Source organism: Balaenoptera physalus, assembly GCF_965194825.1.
Source record: "Balaenoptera physalus genome assembly, chromosome: 10".
NCBI lineage: Eukaryota > Metazoa > Chordata > Mammalia > Artiodactyla > Balaenopteridae > Balaenoptera > Balaenoptera physalus.
Window position 1 is genome coordinate 75,646,125 of NC_138889.1, and position 18,471 is coordinate 75,664,595.

The 18,471-nt window shown below is 36.0% G+C and overlaps 1 protein-coding gene across 9 annotated transcripts in view; it reads right to left on the reverse strand.

The window, feature by feature from the left end:
* UEVLD (UEV and lactate/malate dehyrogenase domains) overlaps window positions 1–18,471 on the reverse strand; it is a 45,912-nt gene that overhangs the window by 16,389 nt on the left and 11,052 nt on the right. For 6 of the 9 annotated variants that reach the window (XM_082476663.1, XM_082476661.1, XM_082476662.1 and 3 more), the window contains 4 exons: window positions 12,943–13,106; window positions 9,306–9,441; window positions 8,453–8,571; window positions 4,462–4,564 (listed from right to left, as the gene is read on the reverse strand). In XM_082476663.1, the coding sequence (XP_082332789.1) occupies window positions 4,462–4,564; window positions 8,453–8,571; window positions 9,306–9,441; window positions 12,943–13,106 (522 nt within the window). The remainder of the gene's footprint in view (window positions 1–4,461; window positions 4,565–8,452; window positions 8,572–9,305; window positions 9,442–12,942; window positions 13,107–18,471) is intronic. The other 3 variants (XM_082476667.1, XM_082476664.1, XM_082476668.1) reach the window with 3 other exon arrangements.

Genomic DNA, 18,471 nt, shown 5'->3' on the forward strand with positions numbered 1-18,471 from the left:
GAAGTTAAGTAATCTGCTCAAAGTCATAGAGCTAGTAAGTAGCAGAGCCAGAATTCAAGCCCAGGCAGACTGGCTTCAGAGTGCTGTTCAACACTATGCTATATTTAGAAACTTAGTCCTATACCGTCATAAAGTTGAGGAAATTGATATCTGGAAGGATTAGGTAGCTTGTCCATACTACTGTATTAAATATCAGTGAACAGTTGAACTTATGACCCTACAGTTTGGCCCCAACCTATCTTGCCAGGATCATATTTCCTTTCTTTTCCTTCTTTAGCTTCCTCTACTTTGAATGATGAAATGCCCTCACCCTCAAGGTTGACTTATAAGTAAACAGAGTAGTAGCTGTCTAATATGATTTCAGAAGTGCAAGAAAGCCTTCCTACTCTAAAGCCTTTTAATCTCTCCATAGGCCTGGGGTGGACACAGGCTTCTGTAAGTTTAAAAAGCACCTCAGGTGATTCTCACACAAGGGATCAATCCATAACCCATGTTTTAAGAACCACTGGCTATTGAGCAAATTTTACTTTGCTCCATATGTCAACAACAGCTTTTTTTGTTTGTTTTTGGCCACACCACGCAGCATGTGAGATCCTGGTTCCCTGACCAGGGATCCAACCCATGCTCCCTGCAGTGGAAGCCTGGAGCCCGAACTACTGGACTGCCAGGGAACTCCCAACAACTTATTTTTTAATTTGCAACTACTGAACACTTTTTTCTTGAGGCACACACATACACATACTCATGTACCCAAACATCTATGCTTGTATATGCAGAGACTATTTCTGGAGTGAATCATAAGAAATTGGTAACAAACATGTTTGAAACTCCTGCTTACTGTGTGACCAAAGCCACAATCTCTCTCAGCCATCTATAAAATAAAGTAAGAGAAGTAATGGAATATATGTAAACTATCTAGCTTATATTACTGGATTCCCTGAAAAAAAATGGCATCTATTATTATTATTAAGGATAAGGGACTAACATAATAGTGTCTTCAGCCAGGAAATGACATGATCAAAATAATATCATAGGATATTATTCTATTAGCTATGCTTAATATAAAATAAAAGTAATCAGCAGAAAGGAAACAGGAACCCTCATATACTGCTGGTGAGAGTATAAATTAGTACAACTTAATAATATACATTTTAAAAACACCTTTGACCCAGTAATTCTACTTTATCCTACTAGGTAGAGAAATACACAAAGATTTTTATTACATTACAATGTTCTCTGCAGCATTATTTGTAATCACAAAAAACCACAAAAAAACTAAATGTCTACCAATAGGAGACAGACATCCATATGATGGAATATTATTATAAAGCTGTTCAAAGAAATAGAGCTATTTAGATCTCTATGTGCTATTAATAATGATCTTCAAAATGATACTATAAATTAATCAGTAACTTAAACACAGAATTGTGATATGACCTAGCAATTCCATTTCTGGGTACATACCAAAAAGAACTGAAAAGAGGTGCTCAAACAAAAACTTGTACAAAAATGTTCACAGCAGCACTACTGACAATAACAAAAAGATACAACCCAAATGTACATCAACTGATAAATGGATAGATAAAATGTGGTGTATCCATACCACAGAATATTATTCAACCATAAAAAGGAATGATAAATGCTACAATATAGATGAACCTTGCAAACATTATACTAAGTGAAAGAAGCCAGACACAAAAGGCCACATATTGTATAATTCCATGTATATGAAATATCCAGAAGAAGCAAATCCAGAGTAGATCAGTGGTTGCCAGGGCCTGGGGAAAAGGGAAAATGGGGAGTGATTGCTTAATGTGTAGAGGGTTTCCTTTTGGGGTGAGGAAAATGTTCTGTAACTAGATATTCGTGACAGTTGCACAACATTGTGAATATACTGAATGTCACTAATGGTAAATTTATGTTATATGTATTTTAACACAATAAAAAAGGGATAAAAATATTAAGTGCTAAAAACAAGTGCAGAACCAGTTTCCCCAGTCTGGATTCTGAAGCAACTACTCTTAACAGTTCCTCAGTATTTCTCCAGATTTAGTCTATGCACACACTGTTCGCTTATGTACGTAGAGTATGCATGTTTGCAGGCTCATATATACATATGCACAGCCCTCCGCAAAGTATTTTAGTAGTTATTTAAAAAATCCAAATGGAGAAAAGTACAACTCTAGGATGATCATCAATGCCTGTCATGATGGGGCATTACTAAAATTTCCAAATGAGCTTACTTTCCCAAAATTATTAACACACTTCTCCATATCATAGAACATATTTGAGATGTTAGCTAATATTATATTTTAAATTACCTCATGTAATAGTAATTATCAGGAATATGCAATCAAAATTAACAAGGGGAACATGAAAGTTGCCCCAATATAGTGCTAATTCATTCAAAACTCCTTACTTGGTGGCAAGTACCACATCTTATATATCTACTCTAAGGATTATATTCTTTCAATTATCTGAAACAATAGTTATTGATGGTTAATGAGACACATAGGAAGAAACAATTTCCTCAGGTCCTAAATGGCCTCACAACCTCTAGGGCCCATGTACTAAACAGTCTCCTGGAGTGATTTGGAAGAGTGAAGAGGTCCCTTAAGAACTTCAGTACCTGGAAATGAGAGGCACAAGAGACTATCCAGCTCCCCAAGAGATCCTCTGTACAAGGCCTACAAAAGGATCATTAAGGCAACTATTGTACTCTTTCCAGAGAAGGAAAATAAATCCATTGTATCCTACAGGGATCCAGAGGCTTCCTAGAACTATTACACCCAGTTTTTATAACCTATAGGTATAATTTCAACTTTTTGATCCACTGCAGTTCTTAGTACATTCAGCCTTGTGAAACCATATGTCTCAATATTTTATTTGGAAAATATGGCTAAGAATACACGAGGGCTTCCCCGGTGGCACAGTGGTTAAGAATCCACCTGCCAACGCAGGGGACACAGGTTCGAGCCCTGGTCCAGGAAGATCCCACATGCCGTGGAGCAACTAAGCCCATGCGCCACAACTACTGAGCCTGCGCTCTAGAGCCTGTGAGCCACAACTACTGAGCCCACATGGCACAACTACTGGAGCCCGCCCACCTAGAGCCCGTGCTCCGCAACAAGAGAAGCCACTGCAATGAGAAGCCCACAACACACCACAACAAAAGTAGCCCCTGCCCCCCGCAACTAGAGAAAGCCCGCGCGCAGCAACAAAGACCCAACGCAGCCAATAAATAAAATAAAAAGTAACTTTATTAAAAAAAAAAAAAAATAAAGAATACACGAGACCTGAGTAAGGAAAGGCAAAGGAAAGCTAAGCAACTATAGCATATTACAACCTGACTCTAGCTATAACCTGGTTTTCGGAGACTAAACATTCTCTAGTTCAATGGCCTTCCAATATTTTTTGATCATGCATCCCTGGTAGTAAAATAATTTTATTCCCACACCCCCAAATCTGGTATTTACCTACATATATATGTCTGTACTAATATATTATGTACATTGTTAAATATATGCAAATCTTTTGAATTAAAAAGATTTTAAAAATTACTTTTTTAACATTCTAAATTTTATTTATTAATGATACAAACCCCTCTTTTGTTCTTATTAAAATTCATTTTAACAATATATTTTTAGTGAAAGCAATGTGAATGAATTTTGTTTTTTAAATCTTGATTTAGCACTTTGCTATATACCAAGAGGTATGTATTAATTCCCACTTTACAGATGATAAAACTGAACTTTGAGAGATTATATAATCTGACAAATGGCAGAGCTAGTATGCAAACCCCCATGTCTAACTCTAAAATCAGTGTTCTTAACCAATATATTATGAAAAAGGAAGCAATCAGAGAAAACAATTTATACTAAGGTATAAGTCAGAGACTAAGAATAAATCCTTCCAACCGATCTGAATGTTATTTGCTTATCTGACTCTTATTAACCTAATTAGTTGCAATCTGTATGACTTCAGGTTAAGTCCCTTAATTTATATGAATCTCAGTTTCCCAATATGTAAAATGAGGGACTTGGACTAGGTGATCTTGAAGATGCTTTCAGCAGTAAAATTCTAGGACTCTAGGCAGAGCACAGAGAATTTTTAGGGCAGTGAAACAACTCTGTTTGATACCATAATGGTGGATACATGTTTGATTTGTCCACACCTATAGAATATACAAAGACAAGAGTAAACCCTAATGTAAACTATGGACTTTGGATGATAATGATGTGTCCAGGGAGGTTTATCAATTATACCACTTGGGTAGGGGATACTGACAATGCAGAGGCTGTGCATGTGTGGGGGAAGGGGGTGTACAGGAAATCTCTGTACCTTCTGCTCAATAATACTCTGAACCTAAAACTGCTCTAAAAAATAAAGTCTACAAAAAAATTCTAGGACTCAAATATAAGGGCAAACAAGGCACAAATCTTTTAAGCAGAATAACCAGACCTTTGCTGATCTCCACATTAGGCAGGTTGAATATGTCAAGGTCCATCATCACTCCTTTAGTCCCTTCGGAGAGGTCTAAGAGGACCAGTCTGTCTGCAATGCCCTGTACAGTACAATAAGAAAAAGAACAGCATTACACTGCACATGGCCAGTTACTCAGTTTAAATTCATTCAGAAGTGAGAGCTAAGGGAGAACGAATACATAGGCCTATGTGCTCTCTTATGAAGGAAGTAGCACAATAGTAATAAAAGGGACATACAAGCAAGAAAATACTATGCACTTGAATAACGTGATCCTTTAGGCTTCACTAAAAACTGGGCTCTAACAGGGCTTAACTCAGAAGTCACAGAGTGCAGGTTTCTTTTGATGGGATAATGAGTAATAAAGATGACATGGTGCACTCAATATGTTTGCTACTGTTCTTCCGTTTATGTTTTCGTTTTGTCATAATTTCCATTCTGAAAGAATTTAGAGTGATTTTTTTTGGTCTATTTTAGCATCAATGTCAACACTAATGCCAAGTTTGTCTTAAAAAAAAAAAGATAATAGTCATAAAGCTAAAATAAAACCCAATTATCATGCAGTTCTCTCCCCAGAGATCTCATGGAAAATACTTCACATGCCTGTAGACAGCTTTCTAGGTGCCATGGTGGGCTGACCATAAACAACAGCATGGAAACTCCTAAGAGTCGATTTACCTTCGTGTAAGTCCTTTTTCCAAAGCAGCAAGGGATATGAGCATCTCTCCTATCTTAGGGTACAGGAGCAAGACTACCCAGGGATCTACCAGACTATGAGGCAGAAAGTGTACAGGAAGCAATCCAGCCATGCTACTTATTAACTTTGTAAGACTGAGCAAGTCACTGAACTTGGTCTTATTTCTTGGAGTTATGAAGATTAATTATGTAACACAGGGCTGGCAAAGAGCAGTCCTCTCTAAATTGTACCTATTAATTTTATTAACGTTAACCACACTCGTAAGAGAAATGCAAAGAAAACTATGAGTTACCATTTTTCATTTATCAGACATGCAAAGATCCCAAAGTTTAACAGTAGTGTGGGAAAACAGGTATTCTCATACACTGTGGGAATGAGAATGCACTAGCACAATTGATATGAGGGATAATTTGACAATTTCTGTCAAAGTTTAAAAACACAAGGACTTCCCTGGTGGTCCAGTGGTTAAGACTTTGCCTTCCAATGCAGGGGGTGCAGGTTCGATCCCTGGTTGGGGAGCTAAGATCCCACATGCCTTGTGGCCAAAAAACCAAAACATAAAAACAGAAGCAATGTTGTAACAAATTTCAATACAGACAAAAAAAGAAAAAAAAAAAGGTCCACATCAAAAAAAATCCTTATAAAAAAATAAATAAAAACACAACTCCCTTAATCCATCAACCTCATTTGTAGAAATCATCCTACAAGTTTATTAGTACATGTGTAAAATGATACAATATGTATAAGGATATTCAAAAGACTAGAAACACACTAAATGTCCGTCAATAACCACAACAAGGCAGTGTTACATAGTGGTTTAGAGCAGAGCTTCTCAAGCTTTAAGGGATCGCCATTTAATAGATCAGTGAAGCACATGGATTACCAGGAATTTTGTAAAAATGCAGATTTACTTCCTTTGATCTGGAGTAGGGCCTGAGATTATGTATTTCCAATAAAATCTCAGATGATGCCAATGCTACACGTTGGGTAATAAGGATCTAGAATACAGGCTCTGTAAATAGATTGCCCAACCTCAAACCCTGGCTCTTTTTATTAATACTGTGACTTTGGGCAAGTTGGGTAACCTCCCTATGCCCTGGTTTCTTCATCTGTAAAATGACAGTAACGATAGTACCTAAGTCACAAGGTTGTTGTAAAAATTAATCAAGTGGGACTTCCCTGGTGGCGCAGTGGTTAAGAATCCACCTGCCAATGCAGGGAACTCGAGCCCTGGTCCAGGAAGATCCCACATGCCGCGGAGCAACTAAGCCCCTGAGCCACTACTGAGCCTGAGCTCTAGAGCCTGCGAGCCACAACTACTGAGCCGATGTGCCACAACTACTGAAGCCCGTGCAACTAGAGCCCGTGCTCTGCAACAAGAGAAGCCACCGCAATGAGAAGCCCATGCACTGCAACGAAGAGTAGCCCCCTCTCACTGCAACTAGAAAAGAGCCCGCTCGCAGCAACGAAGACCCAACACAGCCAAAAAAATCAATAAATAAAATAAATAAATTTATGAAAAAAAAAATGAATCAAGTGTTCAGACAAGTGCCTGGATCTAGTAAGCATTCAGTAAGGGTTAGTTACTGCTGCTACCACCACTTCAACTACTGCCATTATTATATGACTACTACTGCACTAGTTGAATATTGTTGCACTATTTGAATATTGTACCTTGTATCAAAATATTAACATTTAAAGGGAAAAACAGAAAAAAAACTTTCCAACTAGACAGCTCACAAACAAAGAAATACTGATATTGTGACATCTAACAGTTAAAGAAATATGACTTTAAGGGGTCTTCCTACACTTACCAAAAGCAAATAAAACTGATAAAACTTAGTACTGTTAGCAATGCCAAAAATCAGGTTGATGTGTGCATTGTTATTAGCAGTGTAAATTACACTGTTATTAGCAGTGTAAAGTTCTGCCCTTCTGAAGAGCAATCTAGCAATATGTAATAAGTACCATAAAAACCATTCATGCCCTCTGACTCACTAGTACTATTTCTGAGATCATGTACCCCTAACAGAAAATTCAGACAAGAAAATAAACAACTTGTAAGGCAATGTTTATAGAAGCATTCTATTTAGTAACAAAAGATCTACAAACATTTCAAATTCCAATTAAGAAGGAAGAGTGCATTCAGATGGAGGGTGGAGGAAATGAAAGTATAATATGTCAAAAGTTAGCATATATGGTTCTGAACAGTTAGCTTTTAAAATCTTCTAGCTCCCTGGATACAATTTAACTATTTGCTGAAGTAGAACCTACCTCCAAGATATACGTGAATCTTAAATGGAAAGGGAAGAATTTAAATGGAAAGGGAAGATGGCAATCAATCAGACTTTAACAGAAAAGAAAACCAAATACCAGCTATCAAATAAATACATGGAGGGAGAGCTAGTCCAGCAGTCCCCAACCTTTTTGGCACCAGGGACGGGTTTAGTGGAAGACAATTTCTCCTCAGACGGGGGTTGGAGGGGTGGTGGGATGGATGGCTCAGGCGGTGATGGTTCAGGCAATGGGGAGCAGCAGATGAAGCTTTACTCGCCCGCCCACTGCTCACCTCTTGCCTGGTTCCTAACAGGCCGAAGACCGGTAGTGGTCCTCGGCCCGGGGGCTGGGGACCCCTGAGCTAGTCTATTCTGGTCTACATGGCTCAAATGACACAGACATGCTGTTACCATGATACTGGGCCCTGGAGGGTCTTTCAACCTCTCTGGAGGGGGACTTAAGCCTTTCTGAAAATAATTTATACAGAAAAGATCTAGTTAAAAGGACTGATGGAAAAAGAGGCAAATCTCAAACTATTGTAAAATATCAAATCAGGAACTATGAGCCTAAAAGAAAGTGGAGTAATTACACAAGAAAAGGCAATTGTTTTTAAAAAACGTTAATTTTAGAAATAGCTAAATTAAGTATTATATTAAATAAGAGTTTAATTAAAGCAGCAGGGCTCAGAAAACACAAAAGAATTTGTGACTAAGTCAGATGAATGTCAACTTGAGGTTTCCCTTGGATTAGGATGATGAGCTCATTGTTCAAATCATGTTTCCAAAGCCTATTCCACGACTAACTACTAATTAAGAAGCAACATTACTGATGAGAACTTTCACATATTTTTTTTGTCAGCTTACTAAATATATTTTAAGGCAAAATGAAGTTTTCCCACATGACAAAATGAAGCCATTACTTCTTGTGCGTTAAATAGAAACTGCCTAAAAGTGTAGCAATATGACAGATGTATTTATAACCACTATGCTTACATACCTTTGCTGAAATTGCTAATGTGCAGGCAATTCCCAGTTCTCCACCGCCAACCACGGTAATTTTATTGACTGTTTTATTCTCATGATTTGCCCAGTTCTTTGAATTTATATCTGAGACACCTAAAAAGTAAAGTGAACTATCATAAGAATTTAAAAATATCAAAAATCTTTTTAGCATCTTAAAACAAATACACCAAAGTTCAATAACTTGGACAGAAAACATGGTACTAGGCACTCCATAATAGACATTCAAAAATATTGTTGAACAAATGAAATGCAAGAAAGACAGGAATCTCACATTAAATATTCTACTAAATAGAGGCTATCATTTTAAAAAGAAAATATCTTTCCAAACATTTAAAAAATATTATATAAGACTCTTAAAAAATAGGATTTCCATAATTCTGAAAAACATTGTGATTCTTACTGCTCTAGTCTATAATGCAAAAAAATGTTTAACATGAAATTTTGCAAGCATGGGTATTTTGCTTTAACCTCAATGAGAAACAATGAGAATCATAGATTCTCTGGTCCAGTATACTGAATGAGGCAAAAAGCCACATAAACATATAATGAAAAAGGTTTGGGATCATTAATATATATCAAGTGGTTTTGAAAAAAACAAATTATTTTAGCTGTCAGGATAAAAGTAATCTTTTACATTTTAAGAAACCATATTCATTGAAACTGTATGGTAATACTTACCTTATGATAAATATATAGGAATTTTTGATTCAACACAGATATATACATATACAAGCATGTATTTATTTAGAGAAATCAAGTAGCAGAGAGTAAAGGATATTAGTGAGAAATTGTAAACTCATAATTCTATGATTAACAAAAATACAAACCTTCAGTGATTTTTGCAATATAGGCTAGCAAGTCTACCTGCTGTGCCTCATCAGATGATGATAGAGAATACAGGGGAAGTTCTTCTTGAAACTTGGCAATCATTTCTTTAATTAATCCAACAATGACAGATTTAGGCTACAGAACACACACAAAGGGAAAAGTTATGCAAAAATTTTGCTAAGGAATACTACCTTGTTAACCTATACATTGTTATAGAGTTAGCCAAAAGAAAGTATTACATCATGCTCTCATTTTTCGAAAACTACCATACAAATTATATGATACTTTTAACTGTTTTAATACATTTAATAGAAAAAAATTAATATTTTTAGCTGAAAAATAAAGGGAGAAATGCTAAATCCACATCTCCAAAAAGTGGGAAAACAGCATAAATGTGCTTACTAGCAGGGTACCTATATTTGGGAATGGTCTTGTTTATCTGCCTTTTTTTAACTTTTTATTTTGAAATAATTGCAGACTTACAGAAAAGTAGCAAAAAAATAGTACAAAGAATTTCCATATACTCTTCACCCAGATTACTCAAATGTTAACATTTTATCACATTTGCTTTCTTAGTCTCTTTTCCTCTATTTTCTGAACCGAGAGTAAACTAAAGATATGATACCCCTTCACCCCTAAATACTTTAGCATATATTTCCTAAAAGAAAGAACAAAACATTCTCCTATATAACCATTATCAAATCATAAAATTAATACTGATATTTATCTAACCCAGTACTGTTCATTTATTTAACTGGTTAAGCAGCCTTAGTGAAATGCACTTAACCTCTCTGAGCTTCAGTATTATTAGCAATACAATGTGAATAATAAATGCCAATAATATGAGAAACAGATGAGCTAATGTATGCAAATTATATGTTGTGAGTGTAAAATATATGTTTTTTATTATTATTATTAGGAATATTTAGTGGCTTGCTCATTTTAAAAATTGCTTAATTTCTCAGAGTCTGGGTTTCACTCTAATAAATCTTTTATTAGAATAAAAAACCTCATATACTTTTAAAGACTAAGCAGATAACATAATGTGTGAAGTTGTCAAGTATAAGAAAATTTGGGGAGATGGTCACTGTGGCAAATTGGAACGAGTACATGTATAGTCATTCAAATTCATATTAAGAGCAAAACAAAGCAAAACAAAACCACTGTGCTGTTCAAACAAAATTCTGTAGGCCTAATGCAGCACACTGACTCTCCTGGGGAAAATGCCTGCAATCCTTGGCCTAGGTGACCTCTAGATTCCTTCTAGCTCCAAATTCTGTATAATTATACTATGTAATTCCAACTGCACGTGGAACTTAAAGATTACGTAGGACTTTTAAAAATCATAACATCATACATTTTTTTAAGTATAGTTGATTTACAATGTTGTGTTATAGTTTCAGGTGTACAGCAAAGTGATTCAGTTATATATATATATATATATATATATATATATATATATATATATATATATTCTTTTTCAGATTCTTTTCCATTATAGGTTATTACAATATACTGAATATAGTTCCCTGTGCCATATTATCTATTTTATATATAGTAGTCTTTTATTTGTTAATCCCAAACTCCTAATTAATCCCTCCCCCTCCCCCAAATGTAGTTCTTCTAAATAGGGCCATTTAAATAATATAATATCTTCTTAAGACTAGTTTTAGCTTATAATAGAGGTTCAGAATAGTAAAATGAAATCAATACTGTCTGATCTGAAATCAAGCACAACCTTGACTAGATTATAGGACTATCTCTGAGTATTTATTAAAAAAACAAAACTATGAAAAGATATGCCAAAGAAAACCAGAAAGAGGAAACAGGAAAGATAAATTCCCACAATAAGGCACAGATGTCAAAATACTGTTAAAGGATAGTATTTTTTTAAAAAGTTGTAAAAATGGATGAAAGAGATAAACAGATAATTCAAAAAAGAAGAAATGTACATGATAAATAAATGTATGATAAGATTTCAATTTCTCAAATAACCAAAGAACTAAACATTAAGGTTAAGACATCATTTTTGTCCTTCCAACTAACGAATTTTTATCATGCCCTATTCGTCACATTTAACTGGTAATCTTATTATTTAAATCACCAAGTAATGCAAATAATGTACAAGTTCATAAAATAAAAGATTAATGTTTCCCCACCTAAACTCCACTACTGACAATTTGGTATGCATCTTTTCTTTTTCTATTTCTTTTTTTTTCTTCTTTTTAAAAGTTTTATTTATATGAAAAAATAGAAAACCATAAAACAATATGAAATGCATCCACAATTGCATATCCTTTTACAATATGTATATAAAATAAGAAGTGATAATCCTAATGCCATCCTTTACTTCAACCTCACTCCTCTCTGACAGATCCCTGTCCTCCGGTCCTACAACTTTCTGGGTATATACAAATATATTATAAATTATCCTTTCATAAAAGTTTTAGTTACTTACAAAAATGAGAGCATATACTACATCCTTCTAAGTAAATGAACCATAGAGATAAGCAAAGGTTTGTTTTGTTTTAATGATAGTACCTTCTTTTATAGCACCCTTTAGAGCAAAGGTGCTGTAAAACAGGTACCCCCCATACTGATTTCTATTGATGGTAGAATTACAACACTTTGTCTACCTCTTGGAGGCCAATTTGGGAATATATAAGAATAGCCTTCAAAACATTTTGAAACTTTGATCCAATAATTCCATTCCTAGAGATTTATCATTAGGAAATTATTAAAGATTTATAAGATATATACATTTATATTTACATATATTTATATTTAAGGATCCTCATCATTAAATTTCTAACAGAGCAATTTACAAATACATCAGGCAACCATTAAAAACCATGTGTTTTGAAAATATTGTTTAATATGGAAAAATGCTCAATATAATGATAGATGAAATAGGCAGAATACAAAACTACATAATGTGAGGGCTTGTGTTTTTGTTTTGTTTTGTTTTGTTTCTGTTTTTTAAGTCTGGGCCATTTATTATTATTATTTTTTTTTTTACTTTTATGTTTATTTATTTGGCCGTGCCAAATTAGTGGGATTAGTTCCCCAAACCTGTGCCCCCTGCAGTGGAAGCGCAGAGTCTTAATCACTGGACCACCAGGGAAGTCCCTGTGAGGGATTGTAAAACACATAAATTACAGTTTCATGCATCGCTGTGGGTGAATTTTTAAAACTTAATGCTCAGTTAAAACAAACCATGTAATAGAAGATTATATACAATATGATTCAATTTACATAAAGGTTAAAAACAAGCAAAACTACAAATAAATACACATATTACATAAGAATCTTTACTGGGGAGGAACTAGGAAATGATGCCCCAATATTTTGCTAGTAGCTCTTCATTTGCTTTATCAAACGGCAAACAACTATAAAAAGACAGGGAGCAAACAATGGTTGGCTCCCAGACCTGGAGACAGCAGCTGCATGCAGGCTGCCATCATCAGGGTTCTGGGTCTTGGGTGACCCTGGGGAGCTCAATTTCAAATTATTTTTAAAGATCATAAGAAGAATTATCATTGAAAGAAAATTCACTAACTTATTTGTACCATTAGGATCAAAGATAAATATTCAGAAAAATAAAAACTTTTAAAAGAAAATCCAAATTGATCTTACATGGCTCCAGTTTTGGAGATAGGGCAAGTATATTCTGCCTTGAGTATCCACATGTTTTCCAACTGAGATTCCCATGTTTGCAGTTGGCTTTAAGAAGCAAATGGGGGGAGCAAAAGGGTGAGAATCCAAAATCCACAAACGAATTGGTATGTTATATGTATTACCTATTTGAGACAAAATAAACACATCTTCAAACAATAATGAACCACACACATTATATTTATGGTATAGCTAGGTGGCATTTTAAAACACAAGTCTAGTCAAGTTTATAGATAAAGGATTTATGTAAACTGAGGCCTATTTCCCTATTTTCATCCACATTCACATTGGAAATATGCTCCCATTAAAGCACCAGTATAACATTTGAGGAAATATAATCAAGACAATGGCCAGCTTATTCAATTCAATTCAATAAATATTTATAGGACCTACTGTGCTAGGAGTATGGGATACAACATCTTCTTTAGGTAACCTTCTTTGCTCCACCCAATTTATTTGCCTACAAGTCTGTTTCTGTTTTTACACTATAAACGTCTAGAGATGATTAGGTATTATTCATTTCCATGTCCCCTACAACAAGTATAGTGCCTAACATACTGGATACTCAATAAAAGTTTCTTATATAAATAAGAATGAATGAATGGGGACTTCCCTGGTGGTCCAGTGGCTAAAACTCCACACTCCCAATGGAGGGGGCCCAGGTTCGATCCCTGGTCAGGGAACTAGATCCCACATGCCACAACTAAGAGTTCACATGCTGCAACCAAAGATCCCGCATGCCACAACTAAAGATCCCACGTGCTGCAACTAAGACCCAGCGCAGCCAAATAAATAAATAAATAAATGTTTTTTAAATGAATGAGTGAATGAACAAATGAAAGATGCATTTGATACTGGCCCTCAAGTTGCTCATTAATTGCAGCTACTGTAACATACAAGCTGGGTTAGATACATACAACTTAGAGCTGAAAACAACCTTAACAGTCACCTTGTCCAGTGGCTCTTTTTTTTTAAAATAAATTTATTTATTTATTTTTAGCTGTGTTGGGTCTTCATTTCTGTGTGAGGGCTTTCTCTAGTTGCGGCGAGTGGGGGACACTCTTCATCGTGGTGCGTGGGCCTCTCACTATCGCGGCCTCTCTTGTTGCGGAGCACAGGCTCCAGATGCACAGGCTCAGTAATTGTGGCTCACGGGCCCAGTTGCTCCGCGGCATGTGGGATCTTCCCAGATGAGGGCTCGAACCCGTGTCCCCTGCAATGGCAGGCAGATTCTCAACCACTGCGCCACCAGGGAAGCCCTGTCCAGTGGCTCTTAAATTTTACTGTATTGAGATAGGAACCCAAATGAAAGCTCTTCTATGTACATGTACCATGTAACCATGTACCACGTACTATGTAACCCTGTACCACATACTATGTAACCATGTATGTCATGCCTACTGAGAGCCAAAATCTCTGACTGTTTTGGTTTACAGGAAGCCCAAAGCTAAACCTAATATAAGTGCAAAAACTAACCTTAAACTAGAAATTTGATCAATTATCTTAACTGTTCTGTTGTATCTCCCGATATTTATTCCTGCTTTCACAGTCTTAATGCATATGTCTTTCAATATATTTAAAAACATGGCTGCTCAGGAGCACAAATGCCTAGGTTCAAATCCTAGTTGCACACATTACTAGCTATATGATTTTAGGCAAGTTACTTAACTTCTCTGTGCCTCAACTCCTCCCTCTACAAAATGAGAATAATAAAAGCTCCTACCTCATAGGATTGTTGTGAGGATAAAATTAAGTTAAGGTACATAAAATGCTTAGAACAGTACATGACATGGTAAGTACCATGACGGGTTGGTAATTTTTACAATTTACCTCAAACCCATTTTGGAAATAAGCAAGGTATAAATAAAAAGTTTTCTTCTCCACTGCAATCTTTTTCTTACTAAGGAAATCCTCTACTTTTTTCATCTTGCTTCCTCCTGCCCTAAGCACAATGATACTCAGCTCTGTCTGCATATTAGAAATGCTTAAGGAACTCTGAAACATACCAATATCCAGGCCTCTCCCCAAAAGTTTCTGATTCAGTGGGACAGGGTCTGGACAACATTTTTTAAAAGCTTCCCATGTAATTCTAGAGAACTGAAAGTCACTACATAATAGAAATGTCCTAGTACTATTTCTACTATTTTATATCAGCAGTTCTCAGAACCATATTCCTCTTCTAATTTTATCTAAGTATTTTAAAAAACTGTTTTTATTTGGGTATAATTGATATATAACACTGTATTAGTTTCATGTATACAACGTAATGATTCAATATTTGTATATATTGCAAAATAATCACCACAATAAGTCTAGTTAACATCCATCACCATACATAGTATCTAAGTACTTACAGTATGGATACAGGCATAGCTGTTGGTACTCTATGATTATAAAGTCATGTGATCACAGCACCACAGAGTGACCGACAGGTATTGAGACACATCATCACATTCCTCCAGAAGTCACTCTGTCTAATGTTATATACTCTAGACCAGTGTTTTTCAAATGTTGGTCACAATAAATAGGTCATGAAATTAATTTAGTGGGCTGCAAACAATAAATTTAATTTTAGTTATATACATATATAACTATGTATACGAAAGTATTTCTTATTGTGGGTCACAATCAAACATTTAAAAGCCACTGTTTGGACCATGCAATTTTTTTTTTTTTTCCACGCTGTGCAGCATGCGGGATCTTAGTTCCCTGACCAGGGATTGAACACATGCCCCCTGCATTGACAGTGCAGAGTCCTAACCACTGGACCTCCAGGGAAGTCCTAGGCCATGCAATTTTTTTTGTTTTGGAGTGGTAGTCCCAATCTCGATGGAGCCATTTTCTAATGTTAATCCCTACACATTAAAGAAAAGGAAAGAAATGTCTATTGAAGGTATCTTCCTGGTTGATCAAGGATCTGCTGCCTCCATCAATGCCTCTCCCCAGCAGCATTCATGCATTTTAATACCACACTCCTGGCAAAGCGCATGGTGAGCCTGATTCCCATGTCTATAACTTGTAAGATTCCACTACTGGTATTCTCTGTGCCCTTCTTCCTTCTTTCTCATTCTTTTCTGTCAGCAAATGCCCTGCCTCCTACCCTGCCCATTTACTTTCAGTAATTCATTATCAAAGAGTCAGGACTCCTGGTAGAGTCCTCAGATTTAAAGTAATTATATCATAAGGATATAATTTAAGTTAGCTGTAAATAAAGTTCAGATGGGTATCATCTTACTAAGATGATACACATCTCTAAACAATGGATGGATGAAGGAAAAGTGTCATCACAACCTTGACACAATCTTGGAGGGATAAGAAATAATCCAGAAAATTTCTGCAGGTATACATAAGGAAATATCAACAGAAGATTCACCTGGGGAATAAGACTGGGTGGGAGGTTAGATATAAGCTTAACCTCATCTCTTTTCAATTGTTTAAATTTTTTTAGCATGAGCATGTACTATTATTATACTAAAAAAACTAGTAACCAGATAAAAGTAACAAAAGCATGCACATAATAATGGCCAACGTTTATTAGGCACTTACTATGTGCAAGGAACTATGCTAAGAGCTTTACTTAGAGTAATGCATTTAATCCTCAAAATTGTAGAGTTAGGCTCTATCATTGGCCCATTTTACAGATGAGAAAGATAATACATTCTGACCTTCTGATCAGCAGGAAATAACTAGTATGCATCACAAGGAGTTGCTATAATTCTAGTCAAAAGCAAAGGGGAAAAAGAGTGTAATACCAAAAAAAAAAAAAAAAAGGTATTGCAGGTACCATTACTACCTTGGAATTACTACCAGCATAAGAATCAATGACCTGACTCCACCGCTCTAGGAAGATGCAGAGTGCCAATGAGTGGCATCTTAAGATAACTTTTATGCCCTCCTGTAACCTCCCCACATTGTCCTAGAAACTGAGGGCTACTAAGCAATGATTCATTTAAATTTGTAAGTTCCTCTGTCAATATGCAACTACCCTTGAAATCACTGGGGTTGGTAAGAACTATGGAATCAATCAATCAATCACTGGGGTGGTAAGAATTCTTTCTCTCTCTAACATCTAACCATAATAAACACAGAACACAAGTAATGGGAAACAGGTCTCAGTAAAATTCTCTAGGCAGCCAGAAAACAGTCTGAGAGCTTGGGAGGGGAGAAGCAAGGAAAGAAAATAAAAATCGACTCTATACCTGCTCTGCCTACCTCATTGCAATTTTTTCAGAGCCCACTGCTACCTACTTTCATCTCCAACCACATTCCTATTCATAAAAACCAAACTGAATTTCTAAGCATTCTCTGTGCCAAAGGAGATGTTATGATTGGACGTACACAGAGGAAGAATAAAACATGAGTGTACCTCTGGCAATAAGTCATCATGGGGGCAGGGGGAAGCAATAAAGGAGGGCTTGTAACAGTCTAGTCACTACCATAATGAAGCACTTACTTTGAAAAAAGTCCCCCAAAATACATCTTCTTGGTGTCTGTTGGGCAATGTGCTCCCATAATACAGCGATGAATCCTTTGTAAGAGACAGCAAACTGCACTGCTCTCTCCCCATTTGGTTTCCAGATCTTCCTCAGCCCTTTTTCAGTGCACCTCCTCTTTCAAATACCCGGTAAGTTCATGTATTCCTAAACCCTTCAGTCAGTAATCAAATAAACTAACTCAATCATTCAACAAATATTTACCGAGCATTTTCTATAAGCACAGCACTGTATATTAGTGATTTTGGATGTTATTCCTCCTGAGATTATTTGCATTTTAAAAGGGGAATGGATTTTTAAAGGTGGAATTCCAAGCACCACTTCAGAGAAATAATTGGAACCAACACTTCTCTGGTGTTCTTCAAATCATACTAGAGAAGCAACCTCCTATGACACCCATCTGACAGGTTAGTCCTGTTAAACGTTGAAGGAAGTAGGTCTAGACAAACAGAATTAATTATAGGGAAGTCAGTGATTTTTTTTTTTTCTTTTTGGGCAAACACTTAGCTATTTTAACCTGTCAGGTCATCTGAAAATATGTTGCTTTTTTTGAGCTTTAATGGCGCCTGTGTTTTAAAAATTTCCTATTGGAGTTTTAAGTTCCAGTCTGACACCAGCTGTGTGGACTCAGGTAAACCACGTGACCAGGACTCAGTTTCACCAACAGAATGGGGATAACGCTATATCATATAGAGGGAAAGGGAGGGGAAGAAAACATTCATGTAATGGGAGAAAAAGGTGGGATCCCTGCAGTTTCCTATGGAAAGCAGAGTTAACTCTCCACAAGCGCAGGCCTATGTCTGTCTTGCTCACCTCTGTACCTCAAAACCTAGCAGAGTAATGGGCAGATAGTTGACATTCAATAAATAAATATTCGTTGAACTGAATTGAATTTGTTGGTATTAACCTAGGCCTTCCTTCACTGGGACAGCATTCTGCTATATCCAGTAAGGTTCAGTATAGATCATATACATGTTAAAACACTTTGAGGGGAATT